General features: G+C 39.5%; 3 protein-coding genes and 1 non-coding gene across 7 annotated transcripts; 1 reads left to right on the top strand and 3 right to left on the bottom strand.

Moving 5' to 3' along the window:
- Positions 1 to 1,216: 1,216 nt before the first annotated feature.
- On the bottom strand, positions 1,217 to 10,540 carry LOC111267715 (putative protein-lysine deacylase ABHD14B). 3 transcript variants are annotated; one of them, XM_022846144.2, is made up of 5 exons: positions 9,438 to 10,540; positions 7,961 to 8,154; positions 2,438 to 2,683; positions 1,935 to 2,141; positions 1,217 to 1,705 (listed from the first exon to the last, which is right to left on the bottom strand). In XM_022846144.2, the coding sequence occupies exons 2-5, from the start codon at positions 8,150 to 8,152 to the stop codon at positions 1,454 to 1,456; spliced, it is 897 nt and encodes a 298-aa protein (XP_022701879.1). In that variant the 5' UTR covers positions 8,153 to 8,154; positions 9,438 to 10,540; the 3' UTR covers positions 1,217 to 1,453. The 3 variants fall into 3 exon arrangements, with proteins under 3 accessions (XP_022701879.1, XP_022701881.1, XP_022701880.1); XM_022846146.2 differs by having other exon boundaries at positions 9,543 to 10,540; XM_022846145.2 differs by having other exon boundaries at positions 9,184 to 9,536.
- LOC111267714 (uncharacterized) lies at positions 3,474 to 8,652 on the top strand. The gene is made up of 5 exons (XM_022846143.2): positions 3,474 to 4,047; positions 4,681 to 4,830; positions 5,250 to 5,348; positions 5,877 to 6,143; positions 6,787 to 8,652. Exons 1-5 carry the CDS (start codon positions 3,919 to 3,921, stop codon positions 7,759 to 7,761), a joined length of 1,620 nt encoding a protein of 539 aa, XP_022701878.1. The 5' UTR covers positions 3,474 to 3,918; the 3' UTR covers positions 7,762 to 8,652.
- TRNAT-UGU (transfer RNA threonine (anticodon UGU)) lies at positions 9,940 to 10,012 on the bottom strand. Its single transcript has one exon. It is a non-coding gene; the product is annotated as a tRNA-Thr (tRNA).
- A 1,046-nt stretch (positions 10,541 to 11,586) lies between the features above and the next one.
- LOC111267713 (uncharacterized) lies at positions 11,587 to 23,989 on the bottom strand. 2 transcript variants are annotated; one of them, XM_022846141.2, is made up of 17 exons: positions 23,419 to 23,989; positions 21,284 to 21,850; positions 20,970 to 21,123; positions 20,741 to 20,846; positions 20,461 to 20,567; positions 20,026 to 20,099; positions 18,270 to 18,480; positions 18,008 to 18,119; positions 17,652 to 17,827; positions 16,987 to 17,176; positions 16,262 to 16,714; positions 15,789 to 15,988; positions 15,016 to 15,244; positions 14,582 to 14,794; positions 13,219 to 14,319; positions 12,846 to 13,022; positions 11,587 to 12,678 (listed from the first exon to the last, which is right to left on the bottom strand). In XM_022846141.2, the coding sequence occupies exons 2-17, from the start codon at positions 21,831 to 21,833 to the stop codon at positions 12,550 to 12,552; spliced, it is 4,182 nt and encodes a 1,393-aa protein (XP_022701876.1). In that variant the 5' UTR covers positions 21,834 to 21,850; positions 23,419 to 23,989; the 3' UTR covers positions 11,587 to 12,549. The 2 variants fall into 2 exon arrangements, with proteins under 2 accessions (XP_022701876.1, XP_086827541.1); XM_086971415.1 differs by having other exon boundaries at positions 23,850 to 23,988.
- Between the last annotated feature and the right edge of the window lie 100 nt (positions 23,990 to 24,089).

The raw sequence follows: 24,089 nt of genomic DNA, 5'->3' as shown, positions 1-24,089 counted from the left end.
TAACATATGTGCAAACAATTTAATAATGCATTCTCTGCATTGAAAAAAGACACGGAGAAAATTCTGTTAAACGAGATTATCGTACAAGCGAACATTACATTTGGGGCAGTGGTTTATTCAGTGCTCTGTTTAGCATTTTAAACCTTTGACTCCTTTTACAAGTGTCCGCCTTGTACGTAAGTATATCATAAATCACTTTCGATTCGTTAGCTTCACATGTATTGTTGTTGTTGGCAATTCATCATACGACTGCTTCAGAAGTAACTGGTGACAGCTGATCAAGGCGGAAGGCGAAAGGAAAAAGTCCGTCTAAGAAATAAGATAACTCACGTCATCGTTACCGCATTATCTGACAAGTATAAAAAGTGCACTTAGAAATGAAAATATTAACTAATGGGTCGCAGTATTTCGCTCTGCTAGTAAGGGATTGACGCAAAAGATACGTGAATTGTGCGTCAAAAGTTCGCTCGCTGATTGAAACCCCGCAAGCCGAACACTGGAACCGTTTGGTGCTGACGCGAGGCTTTGTCTGAGGATTCTTTGGTCAGGCAGTGTTCAAAATGAGATTAAGATCTCATTACACAGAACGTGTCCTTTTGCTTACTAACGGTCAAGTTCCGCACATTCAGTTTCCGCCATACGATGTTTAAGCTGTTTCAAACAAAAAGTCTTTTGAGAAAAAGATTGCGTACGCATAAAAAGATCGATCCTCCTTCCCGTGATCGAAGTATGCCCTTCCTATTTGCGTTTAGCGAACACTATTTCTTATCCTACCCTAGCTTCCACCACCTTGCTAACGGTGCGGTGTGCCATCCCTACTAAATTTTGACGAATTTAAGTGACAAGTAAAAATAATGAATAAAACATCTGATCATATACTTGAACTATGGACTGTAATTAAGAGGAGGAAGTATAGCGCAGTTCTTTTGTACGGTTTCCCGAAAAGAAAACAGCTTTTATAGGCTAATAAGAGTGCAGTAAACAACAATCTGTTTGCGTTGGCGCAGAAATCGCACAAACCTTTCCCCCGCACTCCGTAGTCTCTGTATTTAAGAATAAAGTGAGCTTATTAGAACACATACATTTGAAGCAAATATAGTATATAATATAACGAGAACTCCGATTTTTCCACTCAGTTATCTAAAGGATATAATTATTGATAAACCGTACAGATACGCGACCCATATATTATCGCCTGGAATAAATACTTCAAGCATTATTTTTTTTTTTAAATATATTTTAAAGTAACACCGATGTTTGTGAATATCCAGATTGAAACCCTTTCATAGAAATGAATCAGAAGTTTGAAGTATCTTCGTTACCTGCAGAAATCATGTGTACGTTTATCTAGCTTGAAATATGAATAAGAATAATTGGCGACGGGACTCGCTTCGTTAAATGTTTGCCATTTTTGAGAAAAGTACAAGACCTTTTTCCGGAATGAATCAACGTCTTATTGTAGTGCTTCTATAAAGTTATAGAGAAGGGTATGCCAACGTTGAGGATCATCTAGGTAGGCAGGGTGACGCGCATTCGGAATCATGTGAGTCGCTGCACGGGGCATAGAACTCAAAAGAGCACAGCCGTACAAAAACGCTGATGATTCCTTTTCACCGAAAACGACGAGAGTGGGCGTGGCGTAGCAAGACAGATCAGGGAGTACGGACGGCGCGTGTCGCAGCAGAAGCGGATGTGTAATGGAACTCTTTATGAGTGTCGGAAAAACCAGCAACACAAAACAACGAGTTACTGCCGGCCTTGAGAAAAGTTTGGTGTGGCCAAAATTGGTTTTCTATTGGTTTATTTCGTTGGTTTCGCACGTGGTAGAAACTGGCGCATGTTTTCATTCATGTTCGCAAAATGGACATTAGTTGATATTAGTAGACAATGAGATTTGTTCTAAAATTAAAAAAAATATTTGTCTTTGCTTTTACCTTTTTCGGAGGCTCGCCACAGGCTTTACTCGGTGGCGACTTCAACAGATCAGCTCCTACGGGAGCAACAGGCACATAACCCTTTAAGAGATTCGGATGCTTATTCAAAAATGGTATGGAGAAACTTCCACTCATTGATGGTGACACGATCACTGTGCCCTGAGGTTTAAATGACAAAGCGTACATTAGTTGTTCCAGAAATAGAGCCTGCAAATCGAAAAAATAGGCATCTTTTTATGTGCCTCTATCTTTAATTTATCGCTACTGAAGACACATGTCATTCAGGTTTATAGTTGCACTTTCCTAGCAAGCAAAAGAGGTTGATATGTGAAGGTATATATTTATCACGTTTGAGGGATACAGATCAGAAATTGAGCAAACCATTTATAAAATAACTCCAAAAGAACGAATCACTGGCAAGAACAAACGTGAGCAGGATATTCAGCTTCACTGGAGAGTTTGTAAATGCACATGTGGGCATGAAAGACTGCAGATTCCATTACCTTGTCGAGTCCTGCTTTCGCAGGTGTTTTACCAAATCCCGGAAGATCTACAGCAGCTACCGCATATCCCATGGCTGCCAAATGCTGTATCGTGCCCAATTCCATCCACGTAGCAGAGGAAAATGCTTGCCCATGCAAAAGTAAAACATTCGCCGTTGAATTTGCGTCTGTGTGTTCCACTCGAAGAACACGAACAGGAATGCCCAACACGCTAACGGAGGCGGTTGATACGGAGACAAGCTTAACCTGTAGTTGGGTTAAAGACACTGTTACGATAGCTCAGTAAGCGATCCGCACATCCAGTGTATATCAAAGTATCACTTCAATCACATACATACTTCTGCATTTCACAAACCTATGTTGCCATGTCTCATGAATAGTCTGTTTAGTATACTGTTTTTGTTTCATATATTATAAAATTTTACGGAGAATATTTAGTGGTTGTAGTAGAGGTAAATGTTGCCAGTCAACCTTGAAACACCAATCGTAACTGTCGCGCACTGCACTGCACCTAAGTATTCTATGTAGGTACCATTAGATATGGTGATCCTACTCCTGTTTGAAAATATAAGATTGAATGTCTCCAATCTCAATCATGGAAGTCACAAAAAGCCGTACGAACACAAGGGTTTGTTGAAGGTTCAGATGGCTGCAGCTAAACCGCAAGAGACGTTAAACTCGCGTAGGCTGACGAAATCTTCTACTATTTCTTTAGGTCCAAACCCAAATATACTTTATTTTGGAGCTGCGACTTGTTAATGGCCTGTACCCATTAACTGTCATGTGGAACGCGCGAAATTATATCAAAACTATCCAATTTTCAAATTAGTCGAACTAACTGAAAGCTGCATTTACTTGCATTACTGCATTACTTTTGAAAAAAATATTTTCTTCGCAGCTGACTCTCAACCCTTACTCCCTGTATATTGAATCACCGAGGATCTGAAGCGTGAGGTATTATTACGAGGTCATCCTGGAAGAGGCCCACAGTATAACTGGGTTTTCTTTAGTAGCAAGCCGAAACCACCTGCAAAAAACAGGCTCACGTTACCCCGATGTAAAGTACTATATGTCATGTTACTTTGCATTTGTTGTTGACTACCCCGTCTGTTGCAGCAATGAAATATAGGCTCACATTCAAAATATCAAGAAGTCGTCTATTGATATGTCTATCCGACCCTCGGTTCGCAGATTTGTGCGTCATTGTTCAGGACAACACATTTGACATTAGCAAAAAAATGGTCACGCGATGGGATGATCTCACCATGCGTATTTTTTAGAATAATTTTGAACAACTGAGTTTTGTTGTGGAGCCTTCATAGGACCTGTTGGGCTTTGATAAAATCGGCTGTATTGAAACTAGAAATCATTTAGCCACCAGCTTTCACTATTGACAACGGAGAGCATGTTGCGCACATTGCCCAAGAAACGACAAACTCACATTTTCATCTCATCGCGTACACATAAACGACGTTGATAAAATGTCGATATTCGTGTCGTCCGCTAACCCACGTGTATGTTGTGCGATCAGTGTACGGAGGAATTCGGCGTGGCCTTGTACTTTTACTAACTCAAGCAGTGCTTGTTTTTCCAACTTTAAACTTAAGATGGTGAGTTGTTTATTAGAAATGCTCTAATGTTATGTACATGTCAGATACGTCGAATTACTGTTCTATTGAACTCTGTATAATTGTACTTATAATATGAAAATTGCTGCGTCAAACGCATATTCATTGAATGACTTAATGTTGGCGCCAATATACCATTGAAGAAGTTTGATGAAACTGGAGCCGTTCGATTGTATCGACTAGTTTGACCTTATCAGAAACGTCAGAAGGGAGTCGACAAGAGGAAGGTGCTAGCACAGAGCTGTATGAGGCCCTTGTTCGTTTTGACTCGCTGTTGTCATAGTCTTAATTGTATAACTATAAATAAAGTGTAAAGACGAACTGATTTCAAATAAAAGAACTATGTAGTATATATTCTTATTTTTATTCTATCAGTAAATGATTAGCTATTATTAAATTGCGAATCGGGTTAGAAAAGAATGCCTGAAATAATACGTTTTTCTGTCTGTTTAATAAAAACTGTTTACTTAAGCTAAACCCTTTCTTTGTACTATAGACATTATGTCCAGAGTAACCCTTTAATAATCATTAGCTCAAACTAATTTGTCACTGCCACAAATCTGCGGAGGTTAACGCTGTTTAATCAAACTAAATAAAACACTTCGATCATCGTAGGGTTTCGTACCAGTGCAGCCTCCACAGTACGAAGGGACTGGATTGATAAAGAAAATCTCACTAAATCGTGACAAACACGTCAAAGGAACAATTCGCATGCTTACCCCGGCCGAAATGCGCGGACAGGAATGCACTTTTTTATTTGATAATGTAAGCTAACAGCATACAACAAACTTTTTCTTAATGTTAAATTAAATAATATATGATGTTATTTTTACTGTTATAACTTCTAAACAATGTCTTTTTCACGTATTTGCAGTTGGCGTTACAAAAATATTTTCTACCTGGAACAATAGTAACGCTGCCAATTACTCCATTGTGAATTTCGCTTCCAAGTTCGCTAATTATAAAAAAAAAAACTAATAAAAAAAATGATCATATAAAACAGATATATTGAACAGAATACGTTTAGAAAAAGTTGAAAAAAGTAAAAAAAAAATTAAAAACATATGATCTGCTTTTTCAATATAGAGATTGTCATTTATAGGATCCTACAGAGTCTATGGATTATAAATGTGTAAAGTACACGTTTCTATCAAGCTTATTTCCTTTTTTTTTTTTTAACACAGGTCCGAGCGACTGACGAAGAAAAAGACTTTATGTCGATTGGTATGACAATGCAGTTCTTCTACAGTGGCAATGAGATCACCGGATATCGAGCGAGTAACGTGAGTTGAGTTTTTTTTTGTTAATAGGAAAAAAACTACGTAAAATTAAGCGGAATATATAAGTATGTAATGCGGTAATATCAGGCATTGCGCAAAACTATTTTTACCGTATACTGATAAAACGTTTCGTCTCGATCGGATGCAAAGCAATGCTCTGTGAAGTCAGTTTACGTCAGTCCAATAATAACTGGGTCCCCTTAATAATAACTGATTCCCCTTAGTACGTAATATTCAGTCTACTTTGTACATGCAGTCACACATGTTATATGATTAAATAGTTCAAATCTTAATAAACATGATGTTAAGTATCCATTTTTAGCAGTCATTGGCTCTAGTAGAGCATACATACTATATTTACATATGTATCGCACGTAGGAAGCTGTCTAAAATTATTTGAATTAATAGCTTCCTAGATCTTATCGAGATTTTCATTATATCTGCTGTGACCAGTCGTCAATAGGAGTACCTGTATGATATTGGTGTGGTGCTAACGAATGAAGTAGTGACGTATTTTCTGTACTATTATAGCTACAACTAGTGGACGTTGCCGACTACACCGCGTTTGTGTGTAGAGTCCCCCCTGCAGCGACTGCTGAGGAAGATGCTAGCTTAGACGATGAAGCGAGATGGACAGGCCTTGAAGTCACCGTTGATCTAACACTGGAGAGAGTGCGGGTTAGCGCGAAATCTCTTCGAGAACTCTTCACAAATCCAGAGACTGGTGAAGTTGAGCCCTGTACTATCAAACCCGGTGATCGCTGTCTCATACAGATCTCAACGAAATACTGGCTACGGGTTCGTATTTGTACTGTTGCTATTAATAGTTCCAATAATGTTCCGACTGGTCTTTAGCTTTCCAACTCAAAATTTTATTTCATCTCGAAATTCATTCCGTATGAAAAAAAAAAAAAAAAAATATATATATATATATATATATATATATATATATATGCTTTTTCACATAAGTAATTCTATATGGCTCTAGCTCTTTTGTCCCAAGAGCCGTTCACACGTTCGCTTCACGCAATCAATCACTTTTCATCACGCATGTATCGAATCATTTTGAACTCACCGATAATACTATACGTAGCTACCATAGTCAAAACGTGCAATAGCTTGAAAGCCTTCGTTTATCTTTCAGAGAAAAATGAAACTAGTGTTTTCAGGGGATAAGCTCAACCTGTGAGCGGTAGCAATATTCGCATGAATCTCAAATATAGTGAAAAAGTTCGACTATTGCAAAAGAGATATAGTGACATAAAAGGAATTCAGGCAATTTTGCGCTCGCTAGCTTTACTTGTAGAAGAAGCGTATACCTAACACAAGCGTTTCCGTTGCCAAGAGAAACCAAAAAAAATGTTGTTATCTGTTTTCCTGTTGGAATATGTATTATTCCGTTACATGCCAATGCAGCGAATGCGTTAAAAACGTGTTTCAGATGATGACTCTGGACGAAAAAATGGAGTACACAATTATAAGTTTTCTCCCCTTTGATTCAACGGTCTCGAAGGGTCATGCTTCAGCGGAAAAGCAGGCAACCTTGCATAATTCGCTAGAGCAACAGAAAAATAAAGTAGATAGTGAGGACCAGTCATTGCCAAAGGTGGATGCGCCCTCTACGTCCGCGCCGTTTTCGGATGCACCATCTGATCTTTCACCCCAATGCAACCCACAACCTGAAACAAGACAAAAAGCACGAGTCGCCAAGCTACATGATAATTTGGATAGCAATCGTTGGAGGTTCACTAAACCTGTTCGAGGGCACGCATGGGTAAGCGATCAGACCGAATACAGTTCAAGCTATCGCGACTCCAACGTGCTGGAGCATGATCATCACTGCCAGTGCCGCCGAGGTGTGAGTGGTCCGCAGGTTGCACGAATTTGTGGTCCGGGCTGTTGTGTAGATGAGATGCTCGGCCGTCAACCCGTCTCCTTTCATCATCAAGCACAATCACTATCTACTTATAATCTGTCGGCGTTCCACCATCAGGAACGATCAGTTTCCAGCTGTGGTAGAGAAGCCCGCAACCGAAGATGTGTTATCAATGGTTTAAAAATAGACGAAAGCACCCCACCCCTTTCTTCACGCAGACTTCATACGACTTCATCGCAAGACGTGGACGAAAATGATGACAGCGACGATGACGATGAAATTGAAGAGTATTGTCCTGTACAGGACAAAATGGTTGGCGCATGCGCCGCTGCCGGAGCCATGCCCTATATAGGAGTAAATTCATGTAGCTTTGTTGCACCAATATTTTCGTGCCTTCGCATGCCTGGAAATTACACGGCGACCCTGGACACGATGGAGGCTCATATGAGCGCAACAGGCGCATGCGACCATCGTTCGATAGGCGACTACCCAAGCGCAGCTGGCCCTCATTCGCAGCCAGGCTCTGATCAATGCCAGTAAATTCTTAACAGACCTCAGTAGCACCGACCACCCTTGACAAAGTAAACATGTTTTCCAACATGCCACTGCAGCCGTACTTCGCCCAGTGGCCGGAGCTACCCCCTATACCTGGCAGTTCCGTAGGTTCAGTTATATTGTCGGATGCAACAACAATGATTCATATGTGACGTTTATTAGTAAGTACACGACGAGGACAAACCTTATCCAGAATTTTCTGGGGAATGGCTGGTTCGGAAAAGTCGACACATTTAAAGTCCATGCTTCCAGCGAGCCTTCGTGATCTCCTTGATAATACGTCTTTGTTGAATGCACTGTAAGTTTGAAGTGCGAGTACAGCGCCAAGTGAAATAGTCGCCAATAAAGCGGATAGCAAGGGCCGGCTACGAATCATTTCTGTAAAGATCACATAACAGAACAAACGCGAAGTTCCATTTGAGGGATTAACGGGACTAAATCATCAGACAACTCTGTTCAACACCTATTCATAACAACCATTTACATCTCAACACATGTAGTAAATAAAAATATTCCAACACTGTTTGCATCCTATTTTGGTTGCACAAACAAGTTTCAATATGAAAGCTTTTGATAGAAAAAAAAGCATACAATTGTTGATTCGATACACTGTTTTTATATGTATATACAGGTGGACCGTGTGCATCTAATAACCCAACATCTGACGTTATAGTTACCTAATGGTAATCTATAAACAATGTTACTTGGGGACTGGAAGTATGTACTGCCGACGATGAATATTATATATTCCTAAGATTCATTGACCTACAAATAACGTTACAGTGTTAGCAGTTCCGTAATCATTGAAATCACATTTCGTTATTTTAGTTACAGAACGTTTGAATAAACAGTAATGATTTGCAATGGTAACTATCATCATAATCGGGTTCATTTCGCGTAATGAGCATGTCGTAACTTCAGTATCATAAAATGATCAAACAAAACTGTCATTTAGTAGCGTGACACTAGCTTCAAAGTATGAGTCAAGAAGAACCACAATTGGCATTTAATTATCTTGGCGCATCACTCATGCATTCATCCGCCTTTTGTTAGATATCGATATCAGCTAGCTTTAACAAAATCTTACATGGCACACGCAAACGTATTTAGTCTTCTGATGGGAAGTACAGATTTTTAAAAGCCCAAACTCCGCACAATTTACTCACTAGGCAATCTAAGTACATACATGCATAGCTTAAATAACGTCTAGGGTTCTTTACGTTGTAGCAGTATACTTATTCAAGTGTTGTTGTTATTTTCAATATAATACATTGATTTTTGCCCCTAATTAACATACTTAGTGAGCACTCTTATATCTTTCAGTTCCTGGCTGCAGAGATTATTAGCAAAAATGCCACTGAAATATAGGGCGCGATTAGTGTAAGTGACGCTTGCGTTTCATCTAACCGTCTCTTAATATTTCTCTGTCGACCTCTAGCAATTGATCTCTGACCCAGCGACGACTGACGATATGGTAGCACCAGAAAAATATTACATCGTTTGTTCACTTCGGGCCAAACTATTGACTCGTACTTAGAGGCTTAACTAGTTTCGTCTGTTAGAAACATATGATTAAACATCTTCCTTTAAATGTATGTAAAACGCTACTGAAGGACACTATTTTGTAGCTATCATATTTGTTGTTACACCATTATACGCACACTGTGTCAATGAAGCACCGAGTAAAATCTCTTTCGGAACACTTGGCTTGTCAGCGGTTAATCTTGACACTACAGAGAGCTATATAAACATTTATCATTACTGACCTTATTGACTTTTCACTGCTTCTTGTGCTCTTATCATTTAGGAGAGTGCGGTGAGAGGTTAACATTTAACAATCACGTGTTACTCAATGGCAGCTACAGCTGCGCTCCAACGTTCCAATTTAGTTGCACTAGAAACTCAGTCACGTGCCAAAACTTCTAACCTGTATCGATTTAGCTCATTCCTGTGCTTTCAGCAAAGCAGCCTGTCGGTCCAAATGCATTCATTCATCAAGCAGAGAGCCAAGAAAAAAGTAGCCCAAATAGATCACGGTACATGTATTGTACACAGATTGTACCCAAGTATTAGAGAATCGACATATATATATATATATATATATATATATATATATGTAAACCAAGAAGCAAAATAAGTTATCAGTGAGGGGCAAAAATGCTGCGCCAACTGGGAGAATTGAACCCCCGACCCCTGGTTTACAAGACCAGTGCTCTAACCTCTGAGCTAAGCTGGCGGCAGCGAATATGTCCGGTTAGGTTAAGGAAGATCCGCACATAGTACAAATTTTACAGTCAACCATTCTGGCACTAAAATGCATCGTTTCTAAAAGACAGTCGAGTGTTTGTCTATTTGTAAAATAAAGAACGTTATCACAACATATATTACATAAAATAATTATTCTGATTCACTAAAGACCTTTGTAACATATGCTGTCGCAGTAATAACTCGCATTTAGCGGATTACAGAATAAAAAAGTACGAGCAAACTTACTCAGTTAGTGAATTCGTTAATAAGTTGCTACTAACTTACGACACTCATATAAAAATAGGACAAAAATAAGAATGAAAGATAATTACGGAAATATCAACCTCTACATATCCTGAAATAACGGCTAATATTGTTAATATCAAATACTGAAGAGCTCATCGTTCAGCCCAACGATTATTATTACAAACAGGTAAATGTTATGTTATTGCAAGAGTCATTACAATTTAAGCAATGTGGTCTTATAAAAGTTGTTGAAAACGTTGTCGTAATCAAACAATAAATTTAAGCTCATACTTAATAATCATTTCTATTTTGTAAGAGAATATAAGTTTGCTTCAGTGATTTCATGGCAGCTGATTTTCTGCTCCAACTTTTAAGGTTAGACCTGAATATCGCAAGCGACGCAAGAACCTAGAGATAACAGACAAAGGATAATTGCAATTAGCAATAATCTCAAAGTCATATTAGGTGTTAAAAGTTTAGCGTAGTGGGTAATTCTAAGCGCACTTTTCACAGCTACCACATATCACTACGGATTCGCTATACAAGCCCCAGCATCTATTTCGCATTAAGCTGGTGGGTTCATTGTAGTTTTGACGCTTGTCGTGTCCGCCGTAAAAGAGAGAAGGGTAAAGAGATGGAAAGGGCTGGCAGGAAACTGCGTTATTATTTGACCACATCAGGTAAGAGCTTACACATTTAAGCTAATTTATGCGGGATCAATTGTGACTTACCTGTGTGGCTATGCAGGATAAAGATCGGCGATCGACCCTTTTTTCTGCTCTATATGGAAACGCTATTTTTGAGCCAGTGTAGCCACTCTGAGTCTTTTGCTTCCTTAAATAGGCAAATTATGGCTAGGATCCGAAACAAGCGGCTCTCAAACGTACGTTCGCTACATAATTAAAGGTCACGACTTTCTGAACAGTGAATACAGGTCTTTTTGGGTCTGAAGTTCCAATAGTAAATAGCATTTTGCAGCCTGAATAAAACGGTCCGTTTCTGAGTGTTGGACGAATACTTCAACGTAACAGAGATTACAGACGTATGAAATCTCGAAAAGAAAAAAATCATGTGGCTTTTTTTGCCTCATGTGTGATTCTAGTTTTCTTTGTGTCAAATTTAATTTGAGAACAAATTCTCTTGGTAGATACGATATATATATATATATATATATATATATGGAATCGCTATACTATCGCTAGATATATATATATATATATATATATATATATATATCCACCGAGACTTCTACCTATATATAAAAACATTAAGCAACTTAGTGATATATATAGCATTATGAGGAGAGTAAATACGCAATTTATCCTCTAAATGTACAGGAAGCCCTTCTTTTTATTTACATCGATTTTGGTTTTATATTTATGCAGCATAAAGTGGTTGATCAAATACATGCTATACTCATCATTCAATCACAAATATAATAAAAATACATCTAAATATACCTGAAAAGTTTCCGGTGATATCATGCTATTATTACGATGATATTTCGCCATAGCTGCACCTTTGCTTTATATTTCAACATGTTGCTTCATTTTTGGTTATCATTTATTTACTTGGACTCCAATTTATTGTTAGTCCATAACAGCTTTGTCCATGTGTATGAATCTGTTCGCTCTCAAGCAGTTCAACTAATGACATGTTCAGGTAGTAACTTAATAAATACGCAATTTTTTTATAACAAAACTTTAACTGTTCAAACTATACTGGCGTATTCAACTAAGCGCGCAGACGTGAACCGTCACATGCCTTAACATGCACTGCACACAATTGAGCACATTTCTCATTTACAATTCAACAAAGCAACGATTAGAAAAAAAGAATTTTTTAACAAAAACGCAAAGGGGGAGCAATCTGCGTCTTCCCTATGGCAGATAAAACACCAATTAAAAACACAGTCACGTATTTACAAAAAGCAACGAATAGCATTGTGTATATATTATCCGCTGGTAGTTAAAATTATTATGAACAAAATAAATTCCACCGGTACGAAGAAATTTCCAGCAAAAATCAAACATTTGATGATTTGCGCGATATATGTAACTCTTCACATACAAAAAGCTGTACTCACGCACTTAAATTAGTTGATTCCTCTGCAAGCTAATCTATAGTATAAGTACGATACAAAATCTGTATAAAGTCTGTCCTGAAAACGCTTCGAACATTGCTCATTGCGCATGACAACGTTATATTTCCAGAGAACAATATACGTTCATAACCGGATAATGATATGACTAAATTTTGCAAAAAATGTAAGAAGCGTTTCTAGGTGTTTTCATCAGTCTTCGCAATTGTTGGCTTAGTCTCGCGTTCCAAAAGGAGACTTTTTACTGACTCCTTTGCTGGTTGCACCGTCTTTTTAGGCGTTAGAATTTGTTCATCATACCTCTCACTCTGAAAGCAAAACAAAAACATGAACAGTGGATAAGTTGTTTTCTTTTCAAAACTCGGAAGACAAAGCGCGGCGCCGAATAACGTTTTGTAGTTAATTAGTAGGCATAATCATTACTATTATTATTATAGATGCCGAAACTCATGCAATGGGACGAAGAAATTCAAACCTTAATTGCGATCATCGGTGGTTTGGTCTCGCTTTCCTCAGCAAGAATTTCAAACGCCGCTAAATCTTTCAGCGGGCTCTCCGATGATTTTCCCTCCGTTTTTTCATTTCGCGTATCGTTCGACTTCTCTGTAGCGTTTTGTGGTGATATCTGTGTCAGCATGTCATTCAGATTTTTCTAAAACAGAAAAGATTTATGATCACACAAAGATCGTATTTGCATAATGACATAATACTTCGTGCATAAACAGTTTATTGTAAAAGTGAAAGTACTTGACCTCAATTGGATTTAAAACGTCTTCGTTGTTGTTTGTAACTGCTCTGTTACAACGTGTAAGAATTCGTCTGGACATGTTCGATACTTCACTACGCACCTCCTCAAGCTGTTGAGCTTGTGATACAGCTTTCGAGATTTCAGTTTGCTTATTCGCTGATTCTACGTTACATCGCATTCGTGGGATCGTCCTAGCACTAAAAGCAACGCTTCTCAACGGTCCAATTTGGCCAATTCTTCTTGGCGCTGGCATTGAGAATTTCGCATTCCTACGGACAATCGAAGGTGGTACTCTTATAATGTTTGGTCTGATTCCAAAGCCCGGTCTCGGTACTACTCGAGCTAGCAGACTGGGATGACTTGGAACTGTACTTGTTACCAAAGGTGCGGCAAGCGACTCCGGTGCTGTTAGAGCTTCCGTTGCGTTTGATGTAGTTGGAACGCTTGAAGCAACCGCTGGCATCGCCCTAGGTGCCATTACTGAAGTAGTTGTTACGGTTTCAGTTGCTACTGGTACTGTTTTAGCTGTTGTGCGTACGTGTGAGGTGGACGTCCCCTTCGGCGCTTTCGTTCTCGGCACTTTTCCTGTTTTGGCAGACTTTTTCGCCTTCTTCAGTTCTGGTAGACCCGGCTCATAAGCAGGAGGTTCGGGCAGCAACTCTTCAGGTTCTAGATCTGGAATGGGGTCTACGTCAGGGCTTCCGTCAAGAGCACGTCTCTTCGCCTGACGTTTAGCATGTCTAGCTGCTCTTGCTGATATTGTTGGTTTCGAAGACTTTGGTGGCGATGGCGGTGGAGGCGGAGGTGAGGGTGAAGGTGATGGAGGCGGAGGCGGCGGTGGAAGTGGTGGTTTTTTGATGAGGTGAGGAAATGGTCTTTTTAGTAGCCCAACGCCATTTCGAATGTAACGGCCCAACGGGAATCTATCTGAGTGTCCTATGGAGATATTCTGTTTGACTGGTTTTCGAATCAACGTTCCGGGAGCGGGTACTCCCCGTAATGTTTGTTTTCGACGACCACTGCCAACAGGGAGATTTGGCGGGGCGGATAGATTCAAAGGCCGATTAGTGAAATCCTTTTCAGTCGATGTAGATGTCATTGGAACTTCGTCTACAATTTCTTCTTTGACAGGTACTCCATATTTCGTCGTATTTCCTGTCGTTTCTGATGCAAGTTCGTCATCTAACTTTGATGTGTACATCTGCAAGGAGATATGAAGGCATAATATGAAAGCTAAATTTTCATATCTTGAAGACGGTAATTCAACAAAATGCCATAAATATTACTGTATATATTGCCCATACAATAGTTATCTGTGGAGGATCAATAAAGCTTCAGTTACATACCCAAATATATATATACATAATAATAACCATAATCTTAGCCGAATGCTATGGTATCCCTTTTAAAAGCTGTTAAGATACATAGCGATAAATCGAAAACGTCGTTATATAAAAGATTACCCTCCAATCACTAGCAGTGATGAAAGCGAAATTCTTCGGTCTTGGCAGTTTTGGACAGCAACGTAGCTCCCACGCTTTACGAGCCTCCATAGGTTGGGCACCATTACGTGCCTCATCATCTCGAGTTATTTGTACAGGCCTTGACGTTCGCATAAGGGCCAATCCGGAACGAAGAAGTTCCTCTAATTGATCCAGGTCTACGTTATGGTCACTCTAAAATAAAAGATGCATATAGCTGGATTAGACAAGTCTGCTTGTACTTTGACGAGCATTTTTAGGTCCGACTTTATAGGAAACATTTGTCACTAGTAACTTTAATTGTAAAAATAATAGTACGATACGTAACACATTGAATATATCGTGAGTCGCCCACACGTACGAGTCAACATAAGACTGTTTGCAATGTGTTTAGAAATCGTGCTTTATCCACTTACCTTAAGTAGCTCGATGAGCTCATCAGCTAGAGGCATTAAATACTTCATTCTCTCCCGATAGTTAAGCCTTTGCAACCGTCGGAGAGCTTCAGGCATACCAATTGAATCCTCTTTCACGGTATCAGGGTCCACAAGATCCTTTGATGGGGGACCAACACAACTGGCAACCCTGTGTATATGTTTGCACATCTTGTCCAGAAGCATATACGCCTTACAAGTGCACCCGTACCTATAAAAAATATCCAGTATGCAAATCGAAACACTTTCTTCCGACCCTATCTCCACAACGTCGTTTAATTTTTTTCTATTCTAAACAAGTCCTCGTAGTCACCTCTTTTTAGGCTTAGCACGAAGCACTTACCCTTATTAGAAGTCTAAGCGGAATGGGTTTTGGTAGATTTATATGGACTTCTTCAACAGACCTATGAAAGCTGCGTGGCAATAATACAAACGGCCATTTAACTTCACACTTTATTACTTAATACATAAATGTCTGGTAATCTTTTTTGCCAGCAATAAGGCTTGGCTAACCCCCGGAGTTATGAAATATATGCCAAAACTGTACCGTAATATTTAGGATGCCCTATGGTTATGTGTTCAATATATACAAAATTAAATACAATTATTTATTTGTTTGAGGGGCTAAACGAGTAATACTATTGCTAATGTTCTCAAAAGTGCGAATTAATTGTAAGCAAAATAGAGCTAAATAACATAAGCGACGATTAAATTAAATTTATATAAGATGATGAATGTCTTCCCGAGAAACCTACCTGTGTACGCAGACCTGGCACCGTTCACAGATCAGCTCACATTTCTCATGCGCAGCCTTTCTGGGAAATACAACATGGGTGATTTCACCTCCACGCGCACGAACACCTGGGGCCGCTTCTTTTTTTTTTCGAGGATATACTCGAGACAAAACGTAGTAGCATCCCGAATTTTTCTCTAGCATGACATCCTGAGCCAACACCTATATATCGTGTTATGTCAAATACGTCATAAAAGATTGTATTATATCTATAAAATTGTTTTGCTTAATCCAGTGTAGTTCATTATAACGCACTAACACAAGTGTACGACAGAAGGTCTCACAGTCGGAAAGCGTTCCAATCAAAAGACCTGAAACATGAATGATCAAGGTATGAACCTTGACACATCTATTGTACTGACGTGTTTTTCGTGCATTATACACACTTACGCAACTATCTAAGATCGAATGATAAACAATCCATATGCAACTCACCACCCGATTATCGTGCTGATTGCATCCGTGATATTTATTATCAACATCTTCTTCGTCGTCCTGCTCCTCGTTGTCGTCCTCTTGCTCCGAATTTTGCGTATCTCCTTCGCCATAGTCAGTCGGTCGTCGCTTATGACGGCCTTGTTGCAGCCTTTCTGTCCTTATCCGAGTGCCGTCGTCGTCTGCTTCGGCTAGACCATCTTTGGCGTCGTCCGTTTCGTCCAGTGGTTCCTCAGCGGACATCTCCTCATCGCTCCGAAGCTCCTCTTCTTCACCATCGTCGACATCCCTATAATGGATTTCGTCTCCGTCACCCCGACCACCGTCTCGCATCGCTTTTCGTTGAAATCTCCGTTTCTGCCCAATTGTACTTTGTCTATCAAGTCCGTCACGAATCATTTTTGCCAGCGCTACCCGTATCTGGTCTATATTGCCGTACTCATAATGATGAATCTATTCATAGCCGACAATACACGACAATGTTAGTAGGTGAGACGGTTGGAAACATATTGATGCATGAGAAAAGCAGTTAAAACAATTAAAAAAGCAGTCAAGTATAAAAACATTAAAAACAATTTGATGTTTACTGAGATCTAATTGTCCGAATTATAAACACACAGATAAAACTATATTTATATATGTTTATATTTATAGACATATTTGAAATTTTGCTTTCAGAAATTCATTTAAAATTTCGATTCAACAATCTGACTGTAAAAACTTACCTTCACGTCTATATCCTTAGGTTTTCCATCAAATTTCTTGAATACGTTGAATATCTGCTGTTGCGTTAAACAATTTAACCGAGTAAGGGGTCCCCCAAGGTAAAGCTTTGCACCTTGTGCGATTAGAGAATTTACTTTATGACCCTTGTCAATCATTTCTTGCATCCATTGCCGTTGTTCGGGTGTAAACCTGTAGAAAGCAAAGCGTGGTTCAATGTGAAGTGTCGTATGCATCATATAGAGCGGCGACATTGGACTTTATAAGCCTACTTAACATCATCTAAGCGTACCTTAATACCGGCTTGAGCAGGCTTTGCGTTGTGGCTATAATATTAAATTGAATGAACATTAATCTGCCCTCGAAATGGAAATTGTTTTGCAAGTCTGTCTACGAAATATGTTAGTAATTATGAAATATATATTATTCCAGTGACAAGTTCCCCATCATTTGACAATCTTAAAAAGATATTGAAAATGTTTACGTCCGTTAGTACCGTTAAGCACTCCTTTAAACGGCTGACTTCTTGCATGCGACAAAGTGGATCCGCGCTTCGTTTTGAAGCTAGACTATTCCACGTTTCGCCAAGCTTGTTAGGCAGATAGATTATTACAAAATTACTACGGGGACTTTTGGACAACGATTCGCCTTGCACTGCAGAACATACCGAAGATCAATAATGCTAGGTGTGTGTCCAATGTGGGTGCGCCAATAGGTGACTGTGATACGGCCACTGGTTTCACCGACAATCATTGTTGCGGGACACTCCACACCGACTCTTCGTAGGCGGGCACCCTCTTTTTCGGCATGAGTGCTTCCTGTTCGACAACAATCATACCATCCCTGCCGACAAAAAGAAGCAAATCATCAGAAAGGTACTTTTTAACTCTTACAAAGCCACGACTGCTAGAGGCAGGTAGTGCATTCAAGTCCACCGTTAGATATGTTTACTAAGCTTTATTTACAAGCTTTTTGGTTATTCGGTCTTTTTTTTTGACAAGAGTAAAGCTTCAACATGTTTACCTTTACGCCCTTATTTCCGTAGGGCTTCCGGCGACAGCGAAACGATGACAGTGTTTCTTGTTCCGTGCGTAGCTTCCACGTTCGAAAATCGTCAGCAGTCTCAAATTCGTGTCTAATAAAATTATACAAGATCAAAAAAGTAATGTATGTATCATAATAATGATAATAATTTCAATAATAGACAGAAGACAAACGTAGCTTAAAAATTTCACTGAGCAGTCGATTATTATGTAATTCAGTTTTGCTTTTTCCTTCTACTCACTCTGTACATTCAATACGGGTATCATGTTCGTCAACGATATGTCGTACAAGAGCTGAATGGGTGCCCTGATCTTCGCGGCAGAGAGGACAAAGTTTCTCTGCTACCCTGGCATATTTGCATCGCTTACCCCGGACGTGCATTTGCATGTGAAGGACGACGCTGGCACGCTGGGTGTACATTCGGTCACACGATTCTACAGGGCAATGATACACTACAAGGAGAAGGAAACAGAATATAGGAAAACATGGCTGAAGATATCGCGCAACTGCATTGTACGCTTGGATGCAGCTCTTTAATCAACCACATTTGGAATGGCTGACCGATTAGCAGTAGCTAAAAGAAGAACCCGAGGACGCTAATCCGGCGTTAACATGAAATGGGTTCTTCAACAGAAAGCACTGCGACTAAATAAGCATTCATGTAAATCTTAATGATTTTTCTTTATAAAAAAACGCAATTGTATTATGCAAACGTATGAACTCAAAATGTAATATCTAAATATTAAGAGTTTTGAATTCCAAAGCACTAAAGCCTTTAAACTTCAAAATCTTGAGATCGATGTGCCGATTAGAAAGAGTGTCTAACAAGGGTACTGTCGTACATGACGTTGCGTGTACTTCGGGAATATTGCACCACATATTGTGTCGATGCCGTAAAACTAGATAAGTGAAAACCCAGTATCGGATAAAAGACAGAGTGAAGCCCATGCAAAACGTGTATGTCGGTTTGTTTTTCGCTCCCTTCAGGGTTTTATTGAGCACTACTGTCGTGTCATAAATATCTCAGTCGATCTCTGTCATTTATCTCTCCCAGGTGCTAATGAATTCCAAATAGGTAGGGGTAGGGAGAAGTTTGAACGTCTCAGGTATACTACTAATAGCGATTTAACTCTAGAAGATACACGTGTCTTGTTGACAATGGGTAATGCAATGCCCTTTAAAAACGCAGGCTTGAATTGCGTTGGAAAAAGGTGTTGGAAAAAACGGATGGATCTTTCATTCCAACCAACTTACAAAGTTTTAAGTGTATTCGAATTGCCAAAATCACAACCATCACTTGTTGTACCCTATCCGCGACATTATTTGCGCAAATTCGGCTTCTTGAAGGCAGTACTACCTTTAGGTTCACCGAACTCTAAGACTGTTTTGCTTTGTGTCGGAATTTATAAGGCAGTGTCCACAGCGGAACTCTATGACCTCTGTCATATTCATGTTGATCAATAGTCCAGTCTTTTTCATTCTTAGTAAGGTATTATTCCAGTCTACTTATAGATGCTCCCACGTTATAAGCAAGTATTTAATACTTCTGTCTACCATTGTAACATGTCAGCCGCCTTGTTTGATTCTAGTTGTTCCAGAGACAGCAAAACCTCAATCACAGAGAAGTCAATCCCTAGTGCAAAGACGTTGTTGATCCTGCATACCATCGTATGAAGGCATCATTTATGGAATGGTGCCGGTCGCCGAGTACGTACTTCTGAAGTATTCTATTAGAACTGTAAAGTTAATAGGGCACGTAGCCAACCTCCCATTCCTTTCGCTTACTGTTTGTCTTACTAACTTGTCTTTTTGTAACGCAAAGCATTGCCGACGGGTTGACTCAATTCAAACTTGTTAATGCAAACTTTGCAAAAAGTCACAGAACCGTCTCACAGCCAAGTTACACTTAGCCAATTCCCGTGTCTGGGGGCGCAAAGTAACAGCGGCTAGAAACATACGTAAACGCAATAAGTTCTAATATGTGACTTGCATCTTACCTATTTTTCCGTTAACCTCGACGCCCTTTGCTGTTCGAGCGATTTCGGCGCAATTTTCCGCTGTGATTTTCACTCTGAAGCAACGACAAGCAAAGACATAGAGATTTAATATAACAATTCGCAATTGGTAACCATGAAACGCATAAGACTATTCGCTAACGAGTGGATTGAATAATAAAATAGAAATTAATTCATATATAATCACAAAACTAATAACAGTTTTTTATAAAATTTCTTTCTGAATGTATTTAGCATTGTATCGACAATTATGCATTAATACTAAACACTCGAATAATTGCTATAGCGGATGCTTCATATTTGGTACAGCAGTGCAGTGTTGCAGATTGGACGTCTACTATTTGAAAATAATGTATTACAGAACGATGTATTGCTATAGATATTAACGAAACGTATTGAAATATCTGATTTACATACTCTTTCATTTCGTTCTTCTCCGCGTCCCACATCTTAATAAAGGTATCAAACTCCTCAAGTACAGGATCTTTTGTCACATAGCGAGGACCCAGCGTAATACTGGCCACCTGTCGGATAGAAATACCAAGAACATATATGGTATTATATTGCAACAAAAAAACATCGAAACTTTTATTCTCAGTCGACGTTTTTAATTCCTGTTATATTCAAAAACCTTGGCTGCAAGTTGCCATTTGAAAAAAAAACGGTAAAAAACGGTCGTTGTAATTTCGGCATGCACCTGTTCAAACGTTGGCGGAGGTAAGTGGTGTGGATATGGAGGATATGGCATCATAGGTCGTAATTCCGGCATCACTGGTTCTGGGAAATGATTGTGCATGTATCGCCTGAAGCACAAAGTTGCAATTCTACATAAGTACAATAACTTCCGATCTTCGAAAGGATTCAATGCGCCTATGTTGCTCTGTTTCATTATTGGTAATCACCTCCTCGTATTCAATTGTAGTTACCTTCTTATGAACGTTCCATCATCTTTAAGAGTAGCCATTGCTTTGCAAGGGCTCGGTTTCTTCTTGTAGTGACTACAGATGTATTGCCGATCCCCAGGCTTCTGTCGACGCATATAAAATGGACCGACTCCGCGGACCATACCTACTCCATCCACTAAATACAATAATATGGGGGAAAAGTCATAATTAAAAATCATAGTGTAAACACTTCAGTGTGGCATTCTTTTCTTGATCACCGATAACCCACCATGTGGAAATTTATGGTTAGTTTCAAACCGCTTCCAGAGGCACCTTTCTTGATTTAAAATGCTTACCTTGTTCAACTTGGTATGGGCCAAAAGCATCACACCACCAATTAGTACTTTTGTTAGAACCTCCTGATGTCCAACGTTGGGCCGGGTAAAAGTACGCGGTGAGGACTTGAGGCTCTTCTGGGGGCGGTACCTGAAGCGCAACTGAATTTGGTGAATGAGCAACGTGATTATGTAACATGGCCAATGGTTCCGATAACGAAGAAGTAGCGGACGAAGTATTGGCCTGAAGGCCCGACCCGCCACTCGGCGCAGCCGGCGCCGGCAAAGAAACCCCTCCAACAACAGAGGAAGTCGACATTCCTCCGACTGGGCCAGATGCCATGGATTCGGGTCCAGGACCTGTTGGCAGGCTCAGAGCAGCACAGTTGGTGGCGCCATGAGAAATAGGGAGTCCTCCGACAGCAGACAACGACGCACTGCTCTGAAGCGTCACAGGAGCTCCACTTTGAACAGCGAGTGAATGTGTTGGAGTAGGGGGCGGTCCCGGTGTCGGCATATCACTAGGGAATAGGGAGCCTAGTGGCCAAAATGGTGAAAATGACGAAGACATGTTTGGTGCTTAAGTTGCTAAAAGGAGGCAAAAGAACAAACAATTAAACACAACAATTATATAAATACTTGTGCAATTTAGCAGCAAAATTAGTTTGTCTAAATCCTCATTTGTAGGTTCACAAACGGAAGATTCACATAGTTTTAGGAAATATCTTGTTAAATGTAGCTTACAGTGCTGGTAATAATTATTCCGTATATTTTTAATAGAATAACCAAAGGCACTCTCAAGGGCATAGTAAAATTCGTGCACGCAAGCTAATTTAATCTTTATTTACAAGACACTCCTCAAGTCGACTGAACGTAGTGGCTCAAAGGTTTTGTGCCCTTTAGTTTGTCCCATTCGAGTAAGTTTCATAGAGTAATGCTTTTTCGAGTAGACTAGATTCCTATTTCTTAACATGGTTCTTATTCTGAAACGTAAACACAACACACTTCTGAATAACGAAAAACTTTCATTTAAAAAATAATTAACAGTATCAAATCAACGGTTTTAAGCAGTAGCTTATGCACGCTTAGCCACTTACTACCGCCAGCGCCAGATTTGTTAATGGGCTTGAAATACGCTGTTATCTGTTTGTAACGTCGTTGGGGAAATTATTGGTAAAAATCTGCTTCCAAATCTGTGTCATCGGCATCTAATTGTGCATTTCTGACTATATATTATAAGATTTCAGCACTCTCTTGGGCACCCATCCAAAATAAGCCAACATGACGTGGCGTCAACACAAAACTCATTCAGCCATATGAGGAACCACCGCTTAAAGTAAAAATGTACCAAAATAACGTAAAAAAGGTTTTCCATTTTTGAATAAAATATATACAAACGAAAGACGATAAATAAAATCCAAAGGAGAATATTTAAAATCCCTTTTCTTGGGCAATCCTCGGCCCGGAGTGCCTCATAGCTTAAAGTTTCTTTCGACAGAACTACGACACCCATGAGTTGCACGCAGATGGCCTGTTATCTGACCCACTCAACTTATTGTACATTCTTTCAAGGTTTAAACGCTTGATTTATGTACAGCTGATATCAGTTTCGCTAGTACTGGCTACTACACAAAGGAAAACCTTTGTATTAAAAAGGACAGCTTTTCTTAGGAGAATAAACTCAAGCAGATCGACAGTATTGTCCAAGTTAATTTTCACTTATTTCCTTCGTAATGAATTTGGATTAGTGTTTTTTTGGTTTCTTTTTGAGGTTTTTATGACTATTTTTTATAAACTTTCTTTTACAGTTGGTTGATATACTTTTTAGCTGAGATATATGGTCCCAAACCAAGTCAAATTTTCTGAATGTATACAATGTCTGTCGAGTTCATCTCCATCCGCAAATACATAAATCGACACTACTTGCTTGGTTATGCAGATAGACCCTTTTTTTTTATCTTGATAAACAATTCCTATACAATTTGAGATGTGCCTAATAAGTGGCGATTATTAGAAAAAAATGCTAGTATGCAAGCATAAACCAAGAGTAGTAGCATTAAGAGTCGAAAATCGAACATTGGAACTCCAATGTATTTTGCTTCTGACTAATATTGCGACAAATTATTTTTACATTTCTGCTTTTTTGGTTTATGAACCTAATCGTGAAGCCGAAGTTCTTATAGTACGTTACAGAGTAGCCACCCCGCGTCTTCTGGTTTCACTCTCACCGCGCGTTTTCCACTGCCTCGCTCATTTACTTATCTGACATATTGCACAAATGCTTAGCAGACATACACACACTGCTCCGAGTACAAGCACTCCACGCGCGAACAAAACACCTAGTACAAATATAGCAACACCAAATAGCCACGTAACATGGAGATTAGGGAATTTTCATTAATTGTGCCTATAGGAACATCGTTTTAGCTGCAACTACCACAAACGGTGCCATCGATTAAATTACTGTGCCCACAACAACAATAACCACAACAGTCTGATAACTTCTATGACTGTTGTTTGTTGTGGCTGGCTCCTTTCTATGATTGCGGATCCGATCCACGATCGTTCCGTAATGATCAATAATAACCCATAGCCTGGTTGACGACTGCCTGACAGTGTTGTCGATGGATACGATTGTTTGGCCGCCTGCGCCCATGAACTCCTTCCTACCGCTTCTCAAACATCAATATCACATAGCACTCTGCTATAATTGCTCTCTGTCAATAGTCAGCAGACGAAACCCATAAATACTAAATAAAGACTGCGAGAATAAGCGCGTAGACTAAAACATGAGAATAAATCAAGAAATGATTAGCACATACATGTA

Source organism: Varroa jacobsoni, unplaced genomic scaffold (assembly GCF_002532875.2).
Source record: "Varroa jacobsoni isolate VJ856 unplaced genomic scaffold, vjacob_1.0 scaffold_1214, whole genome shotgun sequence".
Classification (NCBI taxonomy): Eukaryota; Metazoa; Arthropoda; class Arachnida; order Mesostigmata; family Varroidae; genus Varroa; species Varroa jacobsoni.
This window is presented reverse-complemented; position numbering and strand designations above follow the sequence as displayed.

Excerpts from the sequence above, each read along its gene's own strand:
- LOC111267714 (XM_022846143.2), top strand. The coding sequence starts at position 3,919 with ATGTCGATATTCGTGTCGTCCGCTAACCCACGTGTATGTTGTGCGATC. Across the intron at positions 4,048-4,680 it reads CCAACTTTAAACTTAAGATG|GGTTTCGTACCAGTGCAGCC; the intron begins GTGAGTTGTTTA and ends CGATCATCGTAG. Across the intron at positions 4,831-5,249 it reads GCACTTTTTTATTTGATAAT|GTCCGAGCGACTGACGAAGA; the intron begins GTAAGCTAACAG and ends TTTTTAACACAG.
- LOC111267715 (XM_022846144.2), bottom strand. The coding sequence starts at position 8,152 with ATGATTCGTAGCCGGCCCTTGCTATCCGCTTTATTGGCGACTATTTCA. Across the intron at positions 2,684-7,960 it reads CCCAGAAAATTCTGGATAAG|GTTAAGCTTGTCTCCGTATC; the intron begins GTTTGTCCTCGT and ends ACCCAACTACAG. Across the intron at positions 2,142-2,437 it reads CGAAAGCAGGACTCGACAAG|GCTCTATTTCTGGAACAACT; the intron begins GTAATGGAATCT and ends TTCGATTTGCAG.
- LOC111267713 (XM_022846141.2), bottom strand. The coding sequence starts at position 21,833 with ATGTCTTCGTCATTTTCACCATTTTGGCCACTAGGCTCCCTATTCCCT. Across the intron at positions 21,124-21,283 it reads CCCATACCAAGTTGAACAAG|TGGATGGAGTAGGTATGGTC; the intron begins GTAAGCATTTTA and ends TATTGTATTTAG. Across the intron at positions 20,100-20,460 it reads GAGAAGAACGAAATGAAAGA|AGTGAAAATCACAGCGGAAA; the intron begins GTATGTAAATCA and ends TCGTTGCTTCAG.